General features: G+C 41.1%; 1 protein-coding gene across 1 annotated transcript in view; it reads right to left on the bottom strand.

Moving 5' to 3' along the window:
- Nucleotides 1-257: 257 nt before the first annotated feature.
- The window catches only part of LOC131474304 (protein bicaudal C homolog 1-like), a 67,484-nt gene continuing 46,100 nt past the window's right edge, over nucleotides 258-21,641 (bottom strand). Inside the window, exons 8-21 of the mRNA XM_058652103.1 lie at nucleotides 20,429-20,680; nucleotides 18,219-18,350; nucleotides 15,028-15,232; nucleotides 11,810-11,971; nucleotides 10,944-11,131; nucleotides 10,714-10,855; nucleotides 7,827-7,980; nucleotides 7,389-7,548; nucleotides 7,251-7,290; nucleotides 4,987-5,141; nucleotides 4,710-4,872; nucleotides 4,013-4,176; nucleotides 2,795-2,894; nucleotides 258-1,110 (exon numbers count right to left, since the gene is read on the bottom strand). Coding sequence (XP_058508086.1) covers nucleotides 983-1,110; nucleotides 2,795-2,894; nucleotides 4,013-4,176; nucleotides 4,710-4,872; nucleotides 4,987-5,141; nucleotides 7,251-7,290; nucleotides 7,389-7,548; nucleotides 7,827-7,980; nucleotides 10,714-10,855; nucleotides 10,944-11,131; nucleotides 11,810-11,971; nucleotides 15,028-15,232; nucleotides 18,219-18,350; nucleotides 20,429-20,680 — 2,145 coding nt within the window. The 3' untranslated portion in view covers nucleotides 258-982. The remainder of the gene's footprint in view (nucleotides 1,111-2,794; nucleotides 2,895-4,012; nucleotides 4,177-4,709; nucleotides 4,873-4,986; nucleotides 5,142-7,250; nucleotides 7,291-7,388; nucleotides 7,549-7,826; nucleotides 7,981-10,713; nucleotides 10,856-10,943; nucleotides 11,132-11,809; nucleotides 11,972-15,027; nucleotides 15,233-18,218; nucleotides 18,351-20,428; nucleotides 20,681-21,641) is intronic.

Here is a 21,641-nt window from a genome sequence, read left to right as displayed (position 1 = left end):
TAATAATTACAAAAAAAAGATAGAAACTCATTCAGGAACTTAAAAAAAAATACATATGTAAACTGATTACAGTTAAACGTCCCACCCGCTCCCCTAAAATAGTAATAAAAACTAAAAACTAAACATAAAAATCATAATGAATAATGAATACAAAATATTTGATTTTTGTGTGTAGAAATACAAAGACGGACACAAACACTGACCTTGGAGGAATGAAAACACTAATGGCTGCCAAAGGTTAAAGGCCACGAGGAAACTTTTTCTTCTTCTTTTTTTGGTAGATGAAGTCAATACTGTGGTGAGCTGACCCCACTCTGCACTTCATTTGGCGGCAGCCGTCAATTTCTCTGGCTTAAGTGCTTAAACATTTTGTTTGGCACAAAATGCATCTGTGCTTTTAGTCGATAATAAAAACAGAAACAAAACAAAAACAAAAAAAAAAATAATGCATAGTCATCATTACTTTAAGTGTAAGGAATTAGGCTCTCACAGGCAAAAAGTCTAGTATTGTTAAAGTGCATGTCACCGATACGACAGCATAATACAAATGCAGGAAGTATCAATGTGTAAAAAAATGATTGTACTAATCATTCTGCCTGGACAGAAATACTGGACAGTACCTTCCTTCAGAATCATAACCTTCATATATAAATGTTCCACATAGACTAAATGGCTCTATAAGGAGTGAACACTGAACCTCACGTGTTTCTTGTTGGCACTTCAGGTAAAATTATGGCTTTTTTTTTTTTTTTAATATACACAATATTCATACTGTATGGCAACGACAACGACATTCCGAACAGTCTTAATTCAGTTGAAGCTGAAAAAAAAAAAAAGGGTAAACAACAACCGCTGAAACCTGGGGCTGCTGCTGAGGCACAGAAAGACATGGGGAGGGATCATGATGATGATGATGGTGATGATGATGATGATTTCCATCATCCTGGACGGTTTAGGAGATGAGCTGGACGCGCGGAGGCGACTACCACCGCCCGCTGACACTGGCCATGTCTGAGTGAAACTGCCGCGAGAGGCGGCCGCTTGCCCCGCCTTCCAGAAACGAGGACCTGATGGGCGGCTCGAACAGCTTCCTCCGGTTTTTGTTTAGTTCTGTGGAAATAGAAAAGACATTAAAAGGACACGTGATAGATTTTTAACGAAAATTGACTTTCACGTTTGGTCCTGAGGAAAACAATAATTGCCATTCACTATATTATTGGAATTATTTTAACCCTTTAACACCTAAGGCTTTAAAATGACCTGTCTGGACTTTTCTTTTTTGCTTTTTTTTTTTAAACCATAAAAGGGCCAGAAAATGTCCTGTGGCCAAAACAAGTGGCCACCATTAGATTTGCTCTATTGTAATATTATTTTTCAAACACTGCAATGGAACATGTCCAGAAAATACAGGAAACATGAATGCAGAGATAAAATAACACATTTTTCAAGTATTGCATGTAACCTAATGTAACAATAGCAGAATTCCTGGCTCTTCAAACTGGAGTGGAACCATAATTAGAATTCAAATATCTGCTTGTGAAAAAAAGGTCTATTACAGCGGGTTTATTCAAGACATGTTGTATGATTTAAACTCATTGACACTTTGCCAATTTATAAAACATACACTTCTGTATAACAACACCAACTTTCAATCACATCATTCCAATCCAAATACCAATAATTTGCAAAGAATTTGAGAGATGTAAAAACAAAGCTGGCGGTGTCCTGAGACTTTTCCACAGAACTAGATCCAAGTCTGGCGGACCAACTGAAACCATTTGGTGAGCCAACTGTGGCCCGTGGGCCCCACTTTGGACAGTCAAGGCTTATATCAACAAAAGCCCATCAGGTTTTAAAAATTAGCTTTCATAAAAATAGTCAGACACGCACCATGGCATCTCTGGGCTGTTCATACGATCCGCCGCGCTCCCTCACTGCCAGTAAAAACCTTCAGTTCGATTTCTGGACACAAGCGGCTCCATCCAGCAGCTCTTTTTACTGGCAAACCGGCGGGAAGATAAAACCTGCACAGCCTTGACTGGCATTCTATCCATTTATAAAAAAAATTACAGAAAAGCCGAAGAGACGAGCACGCAACGTCTTTTTTTGAGCCCTGAATAGCTTCAGCGGAGATGAGAGTTGACCTGTGCTTGGATGAAGCATCGGGCAGTGAAATAAACTCAAGCCCTGGATTCATGTCGCGTTCTTATTAATCTGAGCAGCGGCCGTCTCCAGCTCTCCCAGTAAGTTGTGTCAGTAACAAGGTGCGACATCCACAGTCGGTTCAATTGGAGGGCACCGGCAGGACATATCGGCATTAGGGGAACAGCTGGAGCAACTGGAGAAACACCAAGAAACTCATGTGAGAGGAATGCGCCTCCATGCCATTTACTCCTGCTGCTGCACATTACAGCAACTTGTTTTCTTGCATGTTTACAAGATAAATTAGTAGCAACAGGGCCAGTTTGTGAACGTAGTTGTCTGACTTTAATAATAATGATAATAATGATGTGGCTTTCACATCCAGTGGTGGGCAGTGGGAATGCAAGTCGTAATGCAAACCTCATCTCCGGCACAGCTGGCCTTCACTTTATTTTACTCGGGCCTGTTGCGAGGACAAGACAACACGGGAAACTTTGATGAAACACATGAAGTGATTTGTGCGCGCCGCCTTCAGTGGAAGCGAGCTGGCAGTGCAAACGCCACAGCTGGTATCAGTACGCGCACACACACACACACAAAAGGATTTCCTGGAGGGTTTGCTGATAGCAAACGTCGACTGTGACGTTCGTACCTGAGATGGCGAGCAGCATTTTCCTGCGGGCTCCAAAGGTGGTGATGCCCAGTTCCTTCAGGTCCTGGTCGGTTAGAGTCAGGAATGTCTGGAGGTCAATCTGGAGGTCACAACAATTTTGAATTACTGTCATATGTTGCACTGCAAAAACTGATTTTTCAGAAAGTGAAATAAGAGAAATTTCTGGGAAATTGGTCCAACTTTTTGCTTAAAAAGAAAAATGTACTTGGCAAGCAAGTTTTGCACGAGAAAATGCAACAAAAACTTGTCTAAGTAAGATAAAGCAGCTTATTTTAAGCTTTTCTTAACGGCAACGAGCTAAAACAATGTTTTTTGTCTATTTTTATGTAGTTTATGTGCCGTTTGTCCTCATTTAAAGGCACATTTTAAGGCCTGGAAGTGTTTTGGCTTTTATTCAAGCCAAGCATAATTTTGGCGGATTCTTTTTCTTCGAACAAGAAAATTTAAATCAATTCAAGAATATTTGGCTCATTTCTAAGAAGTCTGTTTTTGTGCCTATATTATATCCTTAACTAAATAAAACATACTTTAAGTCTCTTCAATACATACAGTATGTTTGAATAAACAGTTTTTATCCTCTCAGGACCAAAAATACTTTAGTTACTATTAAATTTAAAGCTGCAGTGAGCAGTTGATGGTTGAGTTTCATCCAGAGGTTATTAAAAAGGTCATGTTGTGGGATTGTAGCTCTCTGTCCTGAGCTGCTCTAATAAGACCAGTTTCATATGGAACAGATGACCTGAGGCACTAATATGTCCGTTTCTGACATAGTTTTATTGCCTTTATTATTCCAAATCCTTCCTTGTTTTGGTTTTATTTGCAGTGTAGGAACTTCTTACCTCTGGGAAAGACCTGAATACAGAGTAAGTGTAGTGGAACAGCCAATGGGAGCGTCTGTTGTCTGAAGGATCTAAAAACCTCCCCTGATGCTACAGATTTGATGTGAGATCGAGAACAAAGCCAAGAGGAGGCACAGACGTGACGTCTTTCAGGTCCCTTGAATTAGTAACTTAAATATCAACTAATCTCATAGTTTGTGAGACATTTGGGACTGACCGGGACTCGAGCCAGACTTGTAAACGGGATTAAAAAGTCTGATTTCTGGGGGTTTTTCAGGTCAGACAATCTGTCAGTGAAAATCCAAAACAAAATCCAAACAGTAGAAGGAAAAAATAAATGATCCAAGTTCTATTCTACCTCTTGTTGCTGGAAGACGTCCGTGTACTTCCCTAAGCCCAGCTTGCTGAAGAGCTCGGGCAGGTCCGAGCCTTTCAGAGACGAGCTCAGGCTGCAGCCGTTGCTGCCAGTTACCGAGGGGATGCAGTCCATGTAGTTGCTGCTGCTGAGGTAATGCTCCGCAGCTGTCCATGGGAGGATTAAGGGCAAAAATGAAAACACACACACACACACAAACGCCAATATTGAAAACAAGGGAAAAACAACAGAGAGAGAAAAGTTTCACATCACACTTGTACAGTTACATTCAGAAACTGCTAATAATACTATTTTTAATAGTAAACAGATGGAAATCAAGTGGACGTGCAACAAATCTAGACTGCTAAAGTTATTTTTACAGTCCACTGAGCTGAAGTGTCATCTTTGAACAAGTCCAGGAGTGAGTGAGATATAAGAGCGCTCATACTGAAGTCTTTATCTTTTTAAGTTCTTAAGTTCACTGTTGGAGTTCACACTTCATAACACAGAAATATACGTTTAGCTATAAAGCAATCAAGCCATCAATACCAAAAAATGGAAATGGTGACTGGACATGGCACCGTTCTAATCTTTACTTTTACTTTCAAGGTCTAATCTTGCTCATTCCCACACGTCCATGCTACAGACACAAAAACCACATTCAGAGGTGGATTCAGAGGTCACCAGATGCAACACTGACCCGATTTGTTCTGCTTCCTCTTGGGGCTGCCGACGGCCGAGGGGAACTCTGCGTGACTCGGCAGACCGTTACCGGTGCCGTTTCTCTCTCGCCAGTTGTCTGAGTCACTGCCGTTCCCAATACCCTCGCGGCTGCTGGATCGAGACAGGGACAGCGGGGAACCCTGAGAAAAACATTCACAGAAACGCAACGCAAACATCAAGTAAAGCCACTGTAGACAAATATTATCTTCTAAAAATCCACACTTAGCGACAATATACAGTATTGAACATCTGACCTCGTAGGTGGTGCTCATGCTGGGTTTGTATGAAACGTGATTGGCTCTGCGCAGCTCCTTGATGGTCTCCGCTGGCATGGACTTTGAAAAGCCCAGACCGCTCCAAGTATTGGTGGGAGTTCGCACCTCGGTCACGACAGGCTTCTTTAACATGGCTGTGTGAATACAGACATAAGAGCAATGCACCTTTAGACACCATTACAACCTAAAAAGATAATAACTAAGAATAATAAGGTTTGCACTGGGTCTCATGTTGCAATGATATTTGTTTTAAATTCTATTCACTCATTTTACTTTCCTTATGTTAATCATCTGTCTCTCTATATGCACAACACTGACCAGAGGAAATTCATAGTATAGTGTAAACTCTACCTATAAACCTGATTCTGATTACCAGTATATAATAAATGCATTTTTTTTAAACCTTTAACACTGAGCGCATCGCAGACGACACGTTTTAGTCATGACGGTTTGTGCTATCGGAAACATTCCAACGGTTTCTGAAAGCTGAGAAGTTGCACGTCGAAGCCAACATGCGGTTATTACGGTAATTTCACTCGTGCTGTCACAGGAAGCCAGAGAATCAAAACTCAAACAAATGTTAAGTGTTTTTCTTCATTTTAAATTGTTAATACAGTATTTTAACATGCAGAAAATTGTAAATAACTGCCAGCTATCGAAAGTTATTCTGGAAAAATGGGCAAAAGCACTTACTCACAGGACATTTTCTGGTCCTTTTATGGTTAAAATAAGCAAAAAAGGCTTAGGTGTTAAATTCTAATAATTTGAATGTAGCCAATGTTCCCCTTGAACACTTTAAAAGTTTGATAAAACTATTTCTTTACACTGAATAGAACAATGATACATTCATGCATGTTCCTGTTTCACAAGATTTTACACATTAATGCTTGATTTGCATAAGATCTTTACACAGTGTAGATAAGGGTTTGTTTATTTGAACTTTGCAGTTTTGAATAAAAGGACTTTATATTTCATGTCTCTTCATAAAGGGCCTGGGCCACACTGGATGCAGGAGCAGCATCTGCGCATCGTGGAATATCTTCCCCTTTTCAATCCGACACCCACGTCAACGAATAAGAAAAAAACCACAAGTGCGTCGCGGGTGCGTCGCGGGCACGTCTCACACGACTGAGTCTCTCTGCGCTTCTTGAGAAAAGAGCTCTCCTCTATTTCCTCTGCGTGCCAACTTGACAGTGAACATGATGTTTGACCAGTTTCAGCGGCTAAATCTGTCGAATATGTCGCACAGAAAAACACTTTCTATTTTAGGGTAAAAACACTAGTCGGCATTTCACTTCAGTCAATCCATTTTCTTTTCCAACAAGGCTTTTATTTTGAAATATTCCTCATACTGTAGAGCAGTATATGAGGACTGAGTTTTTGAAGATGACAAACTATTGTTTGACAACATGAATTTTCTGTGACAGCTAATACTTTGAACAGATGAACCAGGCATTTCCAAGAGATACATACAGTACGTTTGGAAAATTCATCACAACTTGAATTTATGTACGAGTTATTTCATATTCATATTCATATTTGTAAAAAGGTGGAAAATATGTTTTAAATGTATTTTGCAACTCCTATAAAATCTCTTGTGACCCCTCAGTGGGTCCTGACTCCGGAGTATTTTGGAAAGATTGCAGTAGCCCTGGCATTTAGTTCACAGTTAGTACATTGGCATATTAAAAATGATCTTATTTATGATAATGTTCATATTGTAAAAACACGGCAGCAGGTCATTGTGTGTCCAACTTAGCGTCTTTCTCGCTATATGTAGCGAGTATTTAGAAAAAGTGACTAGCGACTTTTTCTGGTGTTATTAGAGACTTTTGGAGACGCACTCTCCCATGCACATCAAGTGTGATGTGAAGAAACTAATAAATGATGAGGACGAGCTGCTCAGAGCGAACGTCGGTAAAAGTTTTCTTATCGTTTATTAAGAAGAACACGAGTTTGGGAAACAAACACAATCAAGCGACCCGTGTTTAATGTTTTCAATCGAAAGAAGTTACATATTTAGGGTGGTTTTCACTCACTTTATGTCTATTCCACAAGGTTACTCCTCCTTACTCTCCTGCAGCCTTCATTACAATTGCATACACGTGGCCAATTAGGCAAATTAGTCGATAATGTCATTTAGCGACTTTGAGTACTGTTACTTTCTTTATAAAAGAGTTGGCAACACTGGCCACAGAGGTGTATGAGACACAAAGACTCACTTACATAAAATGCCAACTTACCTTTGGTCGCCAGCAGCTTTTTCTGTTCATAGTCAAACGCCTGACAAGAAAACAGACACATTTATTACCTTATTACTCGAAACAACTTAAATTGCACATGTATGTGCATGTGGGGGCGCATTAGTGTGCGTACGGTACCTGCATGTTGGCGAAGGAGGTCTGCGGCGCCAGTCTGATTCTCTCCCTCTCGTTCTGCTGCGCTGCCCTCTCAGCCGCTCGCTCGCTGCCCGGTGCCCTCTTATCTGCTACTGGACTGTCTGACGAACTGGACTCGGCGTCCGACAGAAGACAGTCTGAACTGTTGGGGTGACACGCGGACATAAAGTATCATAACAAAGGCAGACAGCACTAAAAAAAAAAAGGGAACAAAATGGTGGAGCCGCTGGTTTTAACTGTACACATGTTGCATCATAATCTGTATAAGCCCATCCCATATGGCAGCCAATACCTTAACTGTTGCTGCCCTGAATATGTGCTCCTCTAAGAGCAGACAGCTAAACTAACAGCATGATCCCAGAGGGGATGCAGTGAACGGTAACAGGCCGAGCTGTAAACGATCTCCAGACTGAAACGTACTGTAGATGGGAGTTCTTGGTGCCCTGCAGGAGCTCCACAGCCTGCCGCTTCCCTGAGGACGTTTTACACGAAGCCAGCATTTGTTTCAGCTCGCTGCCATTGGCCGAGTGAGACGGGCTCCTGGGCATGCCCACTTCCACAAAGGTGTCGGAGCCTGAAACAAAACAGGAGAAGAAGACAGGCGTGTACGTCACATTCACTGGAAACAGATATGAGAAGATATCCATTTAACTTTGTCTTCATTTGCCATATCTTATATATATATATATATGTATATATATATATATATATATGTGTGTATATATATATATAAACACATATATATATACACATATATATATATATATATATATATGTATATATGTATTTTTGATTGTAATTACATTTTGTGTTTATTCATTTTCAGAGAAAATGATCACAGCGCTACAACAAATAAAACAGTAAGGCTCATCTTAGATATGCGAAGTAAGACAATAGAAGGCATTATTGGCACAGTCCGAAACATAGATCATCTTCAAGTGTCACTGGTGGTCCAATAATAGCCATCTCTTCAAAATAAAACATACATATTAATATACCAAGAAAATGACTGAGTGGTTCATGGCTGACAGTCAGTGACAATCACACTTCGAATGCTTTCCTGCCGTCTGGGAATATCATGAAAGATCTCCATATCTTTTGAAAGACGGGGTATTTATCCTTCACCATAAATGTGAGAGACAGTCTTCCAAGACACTTAGGCCTGGATGGGTAGTGGATTTCCAAGATTTGGCAATGGTACGTTTTGCAAAATATAACAGGTACAATATAATCAGTTTTTTTTGTGATTGTAATTTCTAATTTGTTTGTGTACACTAAATTGGTGAAAAAGGGTTTTAAAAAAAGGGGAGTTTTATAAAAATTTCCACTCAGTGGAATGAGGTACAATATGCACTGAAGTGTGACAAGTCTCAGCTGGATCCCGGATTCAGTGGTTTTCATTTACCGCTGAACTCTGAGTCAGACGAGAAGCCGCTCTGTGCGACAGGACCGTACGCAAGAGAGCGAGGACAATCGAGACGATCCATATGTGCGCGGCGTTGGTTCTGTATAACATCAAATAATATGATGTCAGTCAGCCTGACGGAACTCTCCGGGGTTTGATGTTCGAGCTACTCCCCGGCATTCCGTCATCTTCACAGCGCAGAGTTGGCTCTAGCCAGTCCAAACACATTCTGGGACACGGAGGGAAGCGAGAGAGTGGGAGAGGAAACCTCACCAGGACTCACTGCACTGGGGGAGGACCAGCTTTAGAAAACAGTGGGGGAAAAACGAGACGCGTGAGAGTGAAGGTTTGAGGGGAAAACCGCGAGTGTAAGGCGCAGAGGAAATGAGCGCCTTTTCGAGACACTAGGAGACCAGCAGTTAATCTGTCTCCTTTCCAATACAATAAAAGAAGTATGAGGTTAGGGGGACAGTGTGGAGAAATAGAAACAAGTTCACTCAAGGCAGGCGTTTTCCCTCAAAGTGGGTTGGAACGGTTGCATAAATCTTAAGTGGAAACGTTTAAATTGTACTTTCATGTTACGGCTATAAGGCCAAGCGGAGTCAAAAATGTTAACAGCTCAAAAATGTGTCTGTCCAACATTATAATCGCACATAAATCACAAGAGGGCGAATACTAGTTTTACAACTGACTTCAAACCCTCGTAGGAAAGTTCAAGACCTGTGAAATACACCTCCAAAGAAAACAAGGCTTTAATGACAGTAACAGTAAATATCTAAATACTGCATATAAAAGGTAAACAGTACAAACGACAGAACAGGACTGTTCCATTGTTTTTCTGATGGGGGGGAGGGGTGATAAGCAGAAGTTGCTTTGACTGGGCCGTGTGTTCTACAGGAGTGAATGTACTTTACACTGAGAATTTATTCAACACAGATGTAGACAAAGTTGTCTCCCGACTACATTACATGGCTGCAGACACCGACACATGTTACACATGTTTGCGCCTGCACGTGTGATTTACAGTATTCATTCACGCGGTGTTTCTCATTCAAAATCTGTGTCCAGGCAATTCACTGACCGATATTTCTGCTTTTTTTTTGGACTTTTCCCCAAAGTTTTACTTCGACAAGATACACATCTAACCAATAAGAATGCGTGACAATAAAAAATGTTCAAATAAGCAAATGCATGCAAGCTGGAACTGTTAAACAACACTGTCTAAAACAGACCTAAAGCCGTGAACTCCTGAGCACCAGCTTATCAACGCAAGAATCTGGCTTTGTCTCGTGAGATTAATCTTTGCTGTCCTTTATTTGTTTTTGTTTTTTTTAAATTCAGTTATTTGAGTGAATGCATTTCATGTGAAAAGTGAACATCGAAATCCCCTCCAGATCGTGCTCAACCCTGTGCCATTTATTCGCTCATCTGTTGACATGCAAAGGCTCTTACTTTGACTTAGAGCTGCAACTAACGGATATTTTTTTGTAAATCGGTTAATCTCTCGATTATTTTCTCGATTAATCGTTTGGTCCATAAAATGTCAGAAAACGTTAAAAAAAAACGTTGATCGGTGTTTGTCAAACCTGGAAGTGACGATGTTCTCGAATGTCTTTGTTTTGTCAACAAACCAAAATGATTCAGTTTTAATGGTTTCTTTGTTATATGGAGCAAATTTTCACATTAACAAAGCTAAATCCGATCAGAAATCTTGTTTTAATCACAGTCAAAATAGTTGATAATCGATTAATCAAGTAATTGTTTCAGCTCTACAGATTGTTGAACAAGATCAGCAAAGAAAAACAAAACTAAACTAAACAAATAAAAGGCAAAAGCTAAATTATTTAAATGATCTTGAGACCAAAAGGCTCCAGGCTGAGCGAGTATCTGTATGTGAAATACCTTCGTCTGGACTGGACTTGCTTGACAGCGGTTCTGAAGGATTGTGTCCACTGGCCTCCTGGACCGAGTCACATGGGGCTGGACTCAAAACCGTGTCTCCTAGTGATGCAGACGCTATCCTCCCATAGACGGAACCGGGATGCTGTAACGTTTAAAAACACACAAGATGATAAATACATTTTAATGAACACAGTGGACTACAAATAACGCAGTGTTCAAAAACAGCAAACCTTGACGTGTCCGTTTAAAGTGCAGGGGCCTTTGGTGCAGTCCGGGACGCCGTTGGGCTGCTTGTCTATCGGGGCAAGACCAGGAGGAGGGGATGGTGTACTCTGTGTGTAACCCTGCACGCCCGAGAGGAGGATGCTGCTCAGCGTGGCCTGGGTGGCAGGATGCAGCATCAGCGGAGACGTGAAGCCTGCAACACATGAAGCAAGAAAAGAATAATTAATGAGAGAAATGTTTACAATAAACTACCCGGTCTATAAATTCTTAATTGTAGCCCGGCACACCTAATATTATGGATCTGATAATGCCATAAAAACCCTTCCGGGAACACGGAGAGTGGTTTGTTAGTGATCCCCGAGGAAAAATCCAGATAAGGAGAAGCAGCTTTTACTGCAGCTTCACTGGAAGCAGCTGCGAGCTGGACTTAAAAATGATCCTTCCATTAAATATGGACTGAAAACGTTTTCTTCAAAGACTAAAAAGGTCCGTTTATGATTCATATTTACCATTCAACTTTCTTTTTCTTATGGCACATATTTTCTGGAACATTAATTAATTCCTCTTACTTTTTTTTAACACTTATTCTTCTTTTCTTAAGCTTTTAATTCTTCTATGCTCTATTTCGACTTTGTTTTGATTTCTTTACATTCTGCCTCTGTGTTGTTCTGCCTGTCTATGCATTTATGTTTACTAAAAATCTGAGTACTTCTGGGGATAAACAATTAACTTTTACGGTTTTATATGATGCACAGATTAATATCTGGAATTTGAATGTGGTTTAACACAATAAACCCTTGTAATTTGTAATTCACCTAAAAACGAAACGGCGCGCAATTACAGTAAAGTGACAGAAGTGCTGTATACAGACCTTGGTTGCCCGTGAGTGAGCTGGGCCAGAGGGAGGGGGGCGGTGTGGGGTTGCTGGGGTTGGGGTTCTGCAGCGGACTCATGGAGGAGTTTAAGCTGTTGAGGACGGCGTTCGGGGCAGCCGAGGTGGCGAGGGAGTGGGCCGCCGTCGCCCCCAGGAAACCTGAGCAGAGCGAGAGAAAAGACAGCGGATCAGCGGTGGTCCTGTCAAAGCCCCGGGCCATTATTCAAAGCTAATCACATGTTGCACGAAGGCCCTCAGAAAACAAACTCGGTCGTCTCAGCTATTTGACTGGAATTCCATCAGACTGCCATCAACCAGGCAGCAAATGAGGGGAAGAATTTCTTGAATTTCTACAAGGTCACGGATGCAAAATTACATATCTTGAATGTCCTTATAACGGACAAAAAGCGTGTTATTGAGAGCACCAACAATGTGGTGCTTGGTGTCTTTACCCAAACACAGTGTATGAAAACAGAAAGAAGCAGGTCTGTGGCTTTAACAAGGGGCTAGTTTGGCTCCAGGAATAAGGCCACGGATTCTTCTGGCAGACTGGCCTGTAATCTGAGGAAGAGAAGCATGTAGCAATTACTAAAGGCCAGGATGTGGCCGTCCACAGCTTCACCCCCAGGCCCCTGGGTTTAAACCAGACAAAGAAAAACTGTACGCGGACTTCATGGCACATTGTTTTTCTCTCTGTGGTCATTTCAGTGTCATTTTAGTGGAGCAACAAGGACTTCAAACAATTTGGAGAAAAAAAAAAAAAATATCCATGAGTCGAATGTCTACATTCATTCTTCTCTGAGAAAAACTAATTCGCAGAAATTTATTGACGTAATTTGACGTAAACAAAGTTTGAGAATTTGAGGTTCCAGAGTATAACTTTGTTTCATAAGTGATTTTTGGTCTTACATAAACATTATTCATATGCTCTGTCCTTCATCGGAAATGAGACTCTGTCAAGCAATATTACCAGACCTTAGTGCTTTCAGCTTTCAGACACGGTTCTGGCTCTGATTCTGTTCTGGAGCCTCAGAAACTCGGTGCTTTCTGGCGAAACCAGCGTTGGCGAGTTTACATCCGTTTGTGAGAGGATGTTTCTTCATACTTCCTCTACTTTCCGCTCGTCTCAACAACCCAGCTTATGACACGACAGCTGATGATGTCGCGGTTGGTGAGGAAGAACAACTATGTATTGGTTCCAGCTGAGAACCAATTTTTCAGGTTCCGATCCAATTTTTTTTCAGTTTCAGCAACCGGAACCGACATGGAGCCCTGCCGGTGTTCATGAATATACACACTGTATGTCAAACTGCTAAAAGACTGGGTTTTTGTTTTTTTTGAGCCACAGAATTCACTTTTAAGGTTTTTCAAGGGCAGTGCTTTGTATTTTCAGTCACACTCCAATCTGTTTGCAGTCGTCTCACTTCACTGTGACACTGTCACTGATGCCACCGTCTGTCTGTCTGTCTTGAAATGAAATAAATCACCTTCTGAGTGCAGCACTGGGATATCATGGTGTGACATAAGATTCAAACGCTGCTATACCGACAAAAAGAGAGAGGCGTGAGGAGCCGATGGGCTTCATCTGTATTGTGTGAACTCAATTAATAATATAGTTGAATTAAACAGATTTGCTATGGTAATATTGAGTTGTCATGAGTTATTTTTGTATGTTTTTCTTACTAATATATTCATTTTGCGTCATAAATACGTTTATATTGTGAACTATTTATTTTTCCACACCAAAACAAACACTTTTATTTTGAAATTATGTGTAATATTATCATGATTATAACTATTTTGATGTCTTTTTCTCAAAATGTTGGACTTTTTTTCACTTGACTGGCCCCCTACTGACCAAACCGGACACTCAGTGGTCTAAGAGGTCATTTGAGCTCGATTTAAACTTGATTTAACAGTTTATTCAACCGTCGTCATCTCCATGACTTCCTTAGTCATGTCCTACTTTTCCTGTTGTGTCTGGAGCTCAAATAACTGTATCAGATAAAAAGGCAAAAAAAATCAGATAAATGAGGCTAAATATTCATCCGTCATAAAAATACACCGACTGCAATCAGTTAAAGAGTTACTCTTGGGAAAAACCAAAAAAAAAATCCCAACATGTGTTCCAAGATGAACTCCATGACTACACGCTGAGGTCAAACGTTGCAGACAAACAAACTCCTACACATCGTAACTCCTCATCACCCCATGATTCACTCAAAAGTCGTGCAGCACATACTGAGGTTATTTTTTCTGATGGTTGACTGATCAGAGATCTTCGCGAGGAGCTCGTTTCTTTGGCACGAGATTCACGGCATCGTGGCCGAGTCGGTGCTGCAGACCAACAACTGCTGCTGTAAGAGCGCGTGTAGAAAAACACTGTGCCATGAATCACGGAGCTGTGAGTAAACGCTGCCGCTGAAGGGATATTTGTATCTGACTCTTTATTCAGTAAACACACTGATAGTGCAGGGACATGTGGCGCAGAGATATCCTTGAGCCGATGCTTTTTACCCAGAGTGTATTCCTTTTTTTTGCAGCATGCGACAGGGACGACACAGATTTATGAGGACATTTGTTCTCCCCTAGAAATTTCATCGCCCATGCATTTCTTACAGGAAACAATAAGGAATCGTCTAATTCAAAGGTCAAATGTGCAGCAAAAATTGAATATACTGCATACTACAAGTATGTAATGACTTTGGAACAAAGATCTTTTGGTTTTTGTAGCCTTAGAATCATCAGGTCATAAAGTTACAGTTTCTTATTATAAATGTGGCACGTGTCCATCTACTATTCAATGTTTTTCTCTTTCAGATTGTTATTTATTGTCCCCTCAGCGGGTTTTATTCAGCAGTTAAACACTTCATTTATTTTCATGTATTGTATTTTTTTGTCTTTCCATTGTGTTCTTTTCTTCTTCTTTTTTTTTTTTTTTAAATAATGAGTGTCCTTTGAATGTCCTTTCAAATTTCTCCTTGAGGGATAATTATATTGTTTGATGATGACATTGATTACAGTGGACAAACCAACCGGAGCACGTGTTTCACATACTGAGGCAGAAGCTCACCAAGTAAACAAAGAACAACAACAACAACATGATCATCATTGATTCTAAAGGAGGTGGTACACAGAGAAGTCTGCCATCTCACCATTAGATGTCACCAATTCATACACACTGGCCCCTTTAACAAGTGAGACAAAATGATTACCCAGATTGCTGAGCCCCAGACCAGCTGAGGCCAGGATGTCCAGGCCAACGGGGCAGATGAGGGACGGGGACGGGCCGCTGATGCTGGGATTCAAGGCCACGGAGGGCGAGGAGGACAACACTCCGTTGCTCTCAAGGCCCAAGAGGAATTTCCTGGCTTCGTACATGTTCACCGCATTCCTCTCCACGCTCTTGACTATCACAGACTGAGGGGAGGAGATTCATGGAGAACGAAAAAAGGACAATTAGAAAACCGAGACGAGAGAGTGGACAAGGACATCAAAAACGTAAAAGGGAGAAGAAGGCATGAGAGAGAGAGAGAGAGAAAAGGATGAGGAAAGGAATAGATATGGTAGGGAATGCTGGCACCAGAGAGAGGGAGTAAAAGGGAGGAGAAGGGGGAGGCAAACAAAAATGGGAGGAAGGAAGAGGGAATTAGGGGTAGATTAGAAGGATAAACATTGAAACATCGAGGCAGTGTGGGAGAGACGAGACGTGGGAGAACAGATTGATGGCAGCACATTTCTTTATCTCTTCTTGCATAAAATGCATATTTCGCGTACAGATACGAATGAAGTGAATTTGAGTTGGTGCTCGTTACTTAACGGCGATCACACTACGAATAAAGGATTAAAAATACATCTTAAAGCAGTGAGATTTGAACGATTGCTGCATTTTTGAGTTGAGGATTAAGAAAATGGATTTCAATCACAAACTGCCTCTTCGACACACACACACACACACCTTCCTTCATGGGTCTGCCAAAGTGCCGGGAGCACAGAGGCTACGGAATGCATTTGGACGGGTCTTTTGGATTACTGCTGTCACCTCGTTAAAACGTTAAAGTGAAGGATCTGGACTGGGTCAGTGTTTACACTGGCACCTGCACACCTGTCCCCACCGGCCTGTCTGGTTTGGGCACGGAGTCCTGGCTCAGGACGGGACGTGAGCACCTCGTAGAGACAGTCAGGACGAGGCCAAGTGGTGAAATACGACTAAAAATATCAAATGTGTTATAGAACAGTGAGCCACGAGCCCTTGAATATATCATATGCACAGGTGGCAGTGTGCAAAAAAATAAAAAGGACATTTTATTACTTAATTTAATAAGAAAGCAGAGCTATGATAAAAATATTTATTTTTCCCATTCATCAGGAGAAGTTCTGTGTGCGGAGGAAAGAGCGGATCATGATTCTCTATTTATATACAAGTTGATTTTGCCAAAACTTTACTCAGTGTCTGGCATGACGCCCACTGATCCGAAATCTGTTTCTCCTTTTAAAGTTCAAATGGTGATGAGATGTGACATGGCATTTTTTTTTTTATTTATTTAAGTGTCATGCAGTGACATTTGACAGCGAGTATTTCTTCTCAAATGAAACACTTAAAGAAATGAGACGTCAGCGACGGCATTTATATTTCCCAGCTCCACTTTAAAAGGTTAAGTGGAGTTGTAGTAAAACAATATTCGTTTAATTAGTCTCGTCGATTACACGTCTGCACACGGACCCTTAAAACAGAAATCTCCACTGACAAACACAGGGACCAGCTCAGGTGCAAAATAAACAAAGGCAAAGAAGAAGTCTGCGTCATTTAAATCAAATACACATAGTTTTAACCACTGAAAATTCATAGTATCTATTTATAAAGCCAGTGTATAATCAAGATGGGCATTTAAGCTCCTTTGAAGAAGTAACATGTGTTCGTTATATGTCTTAAAACACACACAAGTTGATTTTTTTGGGACTCTAAAGCACTGGGTAGTATTGAAAACAGGTGTATCTGGAGCAGAATGCATGTGTTTTAATTGCTTAAGCAAATCTCCAGCCATTTTTTTTTATGAAGGCTAAATGTTTTGCTAATTGCCACAAAATACAAAGAAAGAGTTGATGGTTGGTTGATGGAGATGTCATCAGTTTTGTGGGCTCCAAACTATTGTTTTTGTCCCGTTTTTATTGTCTCCTTGTGTTCTCGAAAAGCCCATCCAGCAATGGTCAGTGTAAACATAGCTCAGGCTAAAAATGCTGTCATATGTGGTCACTTTTGTTGTCTCATAAAATCAATGAAAAAAAATCAAAAAAAAAGAGAAGGAATTTTGCACTGATGGTAGAGGCAAAGTCAGGGGACGTATTTGTTAATGCATCCTCAGGGACATAGGGAGGAGAGTTTGGAGCAGACGTTTATTGCGTTTATTTCTTTTTGTCATTAAGATTCATCCACTCGGCACCATGAATGTGTTGTTGAGATATTTCACTGTAGACTGAAAGAGCATGGATACCCGACCCAAGCCTGTCTGGACCCAATGGGAACAGACAGGCTCATTTCAAGGTCTTCTGGTAAAACGTAGAGTGAAAATGGCATTTTTTTTAAACGAAACACTTAATAAATAGATGTAAAACGAGTACAAATAAGTCATAATTAGTAGAAACTGAGAAGTGATTGACCGAGCATTTCTGATTAGAACTGGGGTTTCCAATTTACGACAGCACACTAGATGCAACACACGGACCATTGAAGCCATCCATGGTGGCTACTATCCTCAAAATAAACTGCGATGGTTGGATTATGTCAACAGTTATCAGCAGTTCAACACAAGGTTATAAAGAGAAACTGATTGTAGATAATAGTGAGTATATTAAATAAAGTGTGTGACTTCTGCTTATCAGTCAGTATGTTTACATGCACAGTTTCATCGAGTTTAGGCCATAGTCTGACTAAGACAGGCAATCGGATAATTTGCAGAGCCTGAGTATACATGCGGAGGAGAAAATCGATTTATTGGCGGTATACGGCCTGGTGCTGCATCACTCTATCAGCTAGTGCGTATTGAATCCGTTTCCTGTTGACCTTTGTGTCACAGAAAAACAGACGACGAGATGGATGATAATCGGACTATGAGTCACATTATCCTGGCATGTCAGTCCGTACATTAAGTACATTAAGAAAACTGAAATATAGTCTTAGTCTGACTAAAATCAGACTTTTAACGTGCACTTTAAAGCACTGTGTATGTATGTGTGTGTCAATGGAACTAGTAGTTGCTTCCTCCTGGATGAAACAGCAATTTGCCATAACCATAAATAAAGACTAACAACCACTCCGGTATTTGTCAGACAAAAAAAAAAATCCAGAATGTGTGAGGTTTGGTAAATATTCTCTCGTGCCACCACAAGTATAAGTCTGATGTCATACCTTGCTGGGTTGTTTTGGCTTTGGTTTGATACTGATGAAGACATCCAGCTGCTCCATCAGCAACGTGATACACTGGGGCTCCACCTCAATGTCCTCTTTAATGTCAAACATTAAGACCAGAGGCAAGCAGCCCTGTGGTGAAAAGAAACAAAACAAAACATTATTGATTTCTCAGGTCAGCTGCAGATTAATATCTTTAAAAAAACCAGTATAATTTGGCATAATCTTTGCTCCTGTATTACAGGGTTCTTCTCATAACAGCCGTAAAGTTTCTTTTACTCTACCATTTGTGGACCTACATGCTAGCCATACCAATAAATACAAGATTCACTGCTGGATTCATCCCACACAGGGCTCGGGGAAATTCCGCCAAGTGCAATCTGTTTTGCATGATCACCACCACAAGCACCACAGACATCTATATTTTGGGCTGAGAGCTGGACAGCGCTCCTATTGTGAGTGGGTGTAATTAGCAGCAGAGTATAGGAGCAGGATGGCTCTGACAGGGCCCGAGAGTGAAGCTGTAATCTACAGTCTGGCTCGGAGAGTCCAAATCACACAGTACGCTACTGCGGGCAGGGCGGCTTTCACTCTGACAGTGATTCCCCTTCTCCTCATTATGCTTTTCTTCTCTCTCTCTCAACCACCTTTTTCCCTTCCCCTACTTTTCTGCACTTCACCTCTCGCTTCTTCATCTCATTCCCTCATAAATCCGATGTGTTTCACTCCCGCGCAGACAGACAGTTGAGAGGACCCGTATCCAGACGAGGAGAAAGTCATGTTTGGTCACTGCGACAACTTTGGCATCTGGTAAATGTCTTTGGGGCCAAACGGGAGACCGCAGACAAAGAGAAGGCAGAGTTACTGCCCCACATTATGGATCTCCAAACAGACAGCCAAAGCTGTTTACGTCTTATACGCACCAGCTCAGCAGAGGCTTTAAGCCAACTGTAATTAAAAAGCCATCGCGTCGGGGGAGCAGACTTCTGATTATGCTCTCAAGTAATTCCGATAAGGGGGAAGCTCAGTGGTCACAGGCAACAAGACAAGAATGACCGCATAACATTTTAACCAAACACATTTAAAACGCGAGGCAACTTCCTTCTGGTCCAAAACACTCATACTAATGTGCTGACCCCTGAAATACTGACAGGCATGAAATTCCAGTCCACCGAAAAACCTAGCGTGCATGCGAGCCAAACCGTTAACACCAGTTAAGATAATCTTTATACACAGAGGACATTTAAGAAATCAGTCAAGTCTCTGCAAATGTGTGTGTGTGTGTGTGTCCACCTCACACGCAGGCCATGCGGCAGCTATAAGTCAGTCATGACGGCTGACTTTGAGATTGTTGATTAAGCAGCGTGAACATTTCAGAGGCCTGAGCAGAGCCAAGTAAACCTTCTCTCAGGGCACTTCCAACCCTACGTTAAAACCCAGGCATCATTCACACATACCAGGACGATAGGGAAACAATGACACCCATTTTAGCTTCCACACAGCATGTGGAATCTGTAAGTGAAAATAATATACTTGTTGTTGCCGCCCACTAACTGTATAAACAAGGCTTAGCAATGTAGATGTACAGTATGGGATTTCTGCCTGTAGGTGTCTCTCAATCAAAACAATCCAAAAAAAAAAAGGACTTTAGTCGATGACGTCAGGAAGCAGCGTGGGATCATGGGAGTTGTCTTGTTGTCTCATTTGGTTTCCCTGTGTGTTTAGACTTTATGGTGAGAGCAGCGTGTGTATGTGCTCACAAAAATACAACACACAGGGTAACATGCAGAGTCCATTATTTCCTTCCTCACTCTGATATTTTAGGGGTGCTTTTCCTCCACAGGTTATAGACAAACAAAGAGGATGAAGTCTTAAAAGGTGACCAACATTAGAATAGAAATATGTATTTCCATGGATTTAAAAGGTCCAGTGTGTGAACTCTGGGTGAATTCTTTTTTCATATAACACAAATTGAAGATAATTATACTTATATGGTCTTCTTGTAAGTGTACAATCACCTTATATTGATATTCAGCAGTAACAACGTCTCCAATAAATGTTTCTAAATGTCACAGAGTGTACGTTTTAAGAGATTTGACTAATTTTTAGAAGAATTTAAGTAACGCAACATTACACAACAAAAAAAATAGTCTCATTTAAAGCTTTTCCTAATCGACCAGCATATGTCAATAAACACAGAAAGTACACACCATGAGGTACTGCCGCGCCAGGCAGACGGATTCAATTGTGCCCTGAATGTAGACTGTGGATTTCTTCTGGGGGCTGTTGGGGTCGGGGAAATGGATCTGGGCTCCCGTCCTCTGAGTGATGTGCTTGATGTTGCTGCCATTGCGGCCCTTCATGAAGAGGTGGTGCTGCGGTGCGATGTCCAGGTGGGTGGTGACGGTGATGGTGCTGGCCAGGCTTCCGGCCAGGTGCTCTAACAACAGAGCGGTGCCTCTCTGCACAAAACAAGACAGCATGTGACAGATGAACAGACTGTGGAATCCATGAAGTCCTCCTCAATTAAAAATCTGTTTTTGTTACATAACTACAATATTTTCAGCTGGTCTGAGGATAGAAGTTTAAAATGTATCTTGGGGTGAGTTTGTGATGAAAGGATGTGACTTCATCATTATTCCTCCTTTTTTTTTGTCTTGAACATGATTCAACATCAAGTGTAGTAATATAACTTAATATAGCTTTGTCTTTTTGACTTGATAATTTGTGATATTGAATTCCTAAAACCAAGAGTTTTCATTATTAACTAATCCATAAACTGTTTCCTAGATTGCCTGGCAAACAACAGCTCAGATTTGCCAAGACTTAATGAGATAAAATATGGAACTGCAGGTGCTTTTATTTTGAAGTGCAGTAAGCAACATGCTGGTTTCCGGCTGTGTTACTCTTGCTGTAGCTTTACTTCCTGTTTACCTTTTCTCCTACATCCCTCCATTGTACAAACTGCAGCATTAAGCATTAAATGTTACACTGACGAAAGAGACATGCACATACATTCAATCACTACAAATGATGGATATTTAATGTAAAAAAAAAGAAAGTATAAGTATATTGCCAGCTTCCCAAAGTAAATAAGCAGGAGCATTTTTCTGTATTACCAATGGAAACTATTTATTACTGTATATACCACAGCATCTGCTGGCCCGTCTAATTCCTCACAGGCTCTGCCGTGCTGCTGCGAACCATCACTTGGCCCAGTAAAGTAAGTCATTTCCAGTGTGCAACAGGATTCTACACACTGCGGCCAGCATAACAACAATCCGCAGTGGTTTTGGCAGTCCTCAAAGGTGTTTCAAGGGTCTCACACCACCACATTACATAGCAAACATATTCCCCAAATCCTTCAGCTTTTATCTGGCCTGCTTCCCAAATCTGACTGACCTCACGGACCCACCACACACT

Source organism: Solea solea, chromosome 15 (genome assembly GCF_958295425.1).
Source record: "Solea solea chromosome 15, fSolSol10.1, whole genome shotgun sequence".
Classification (NCBI taxonomy): Eukaryota; Metazoa; Chordata; class Actinopteri; order Pleuronectiformes; family Soleidae; genus Solea; species Solea solea.
The sequence above is the reverse complement of the archived record's forward strand: the minus strand, read 5'-3'. Positions and strand labels throughout refer to the sequence as shown.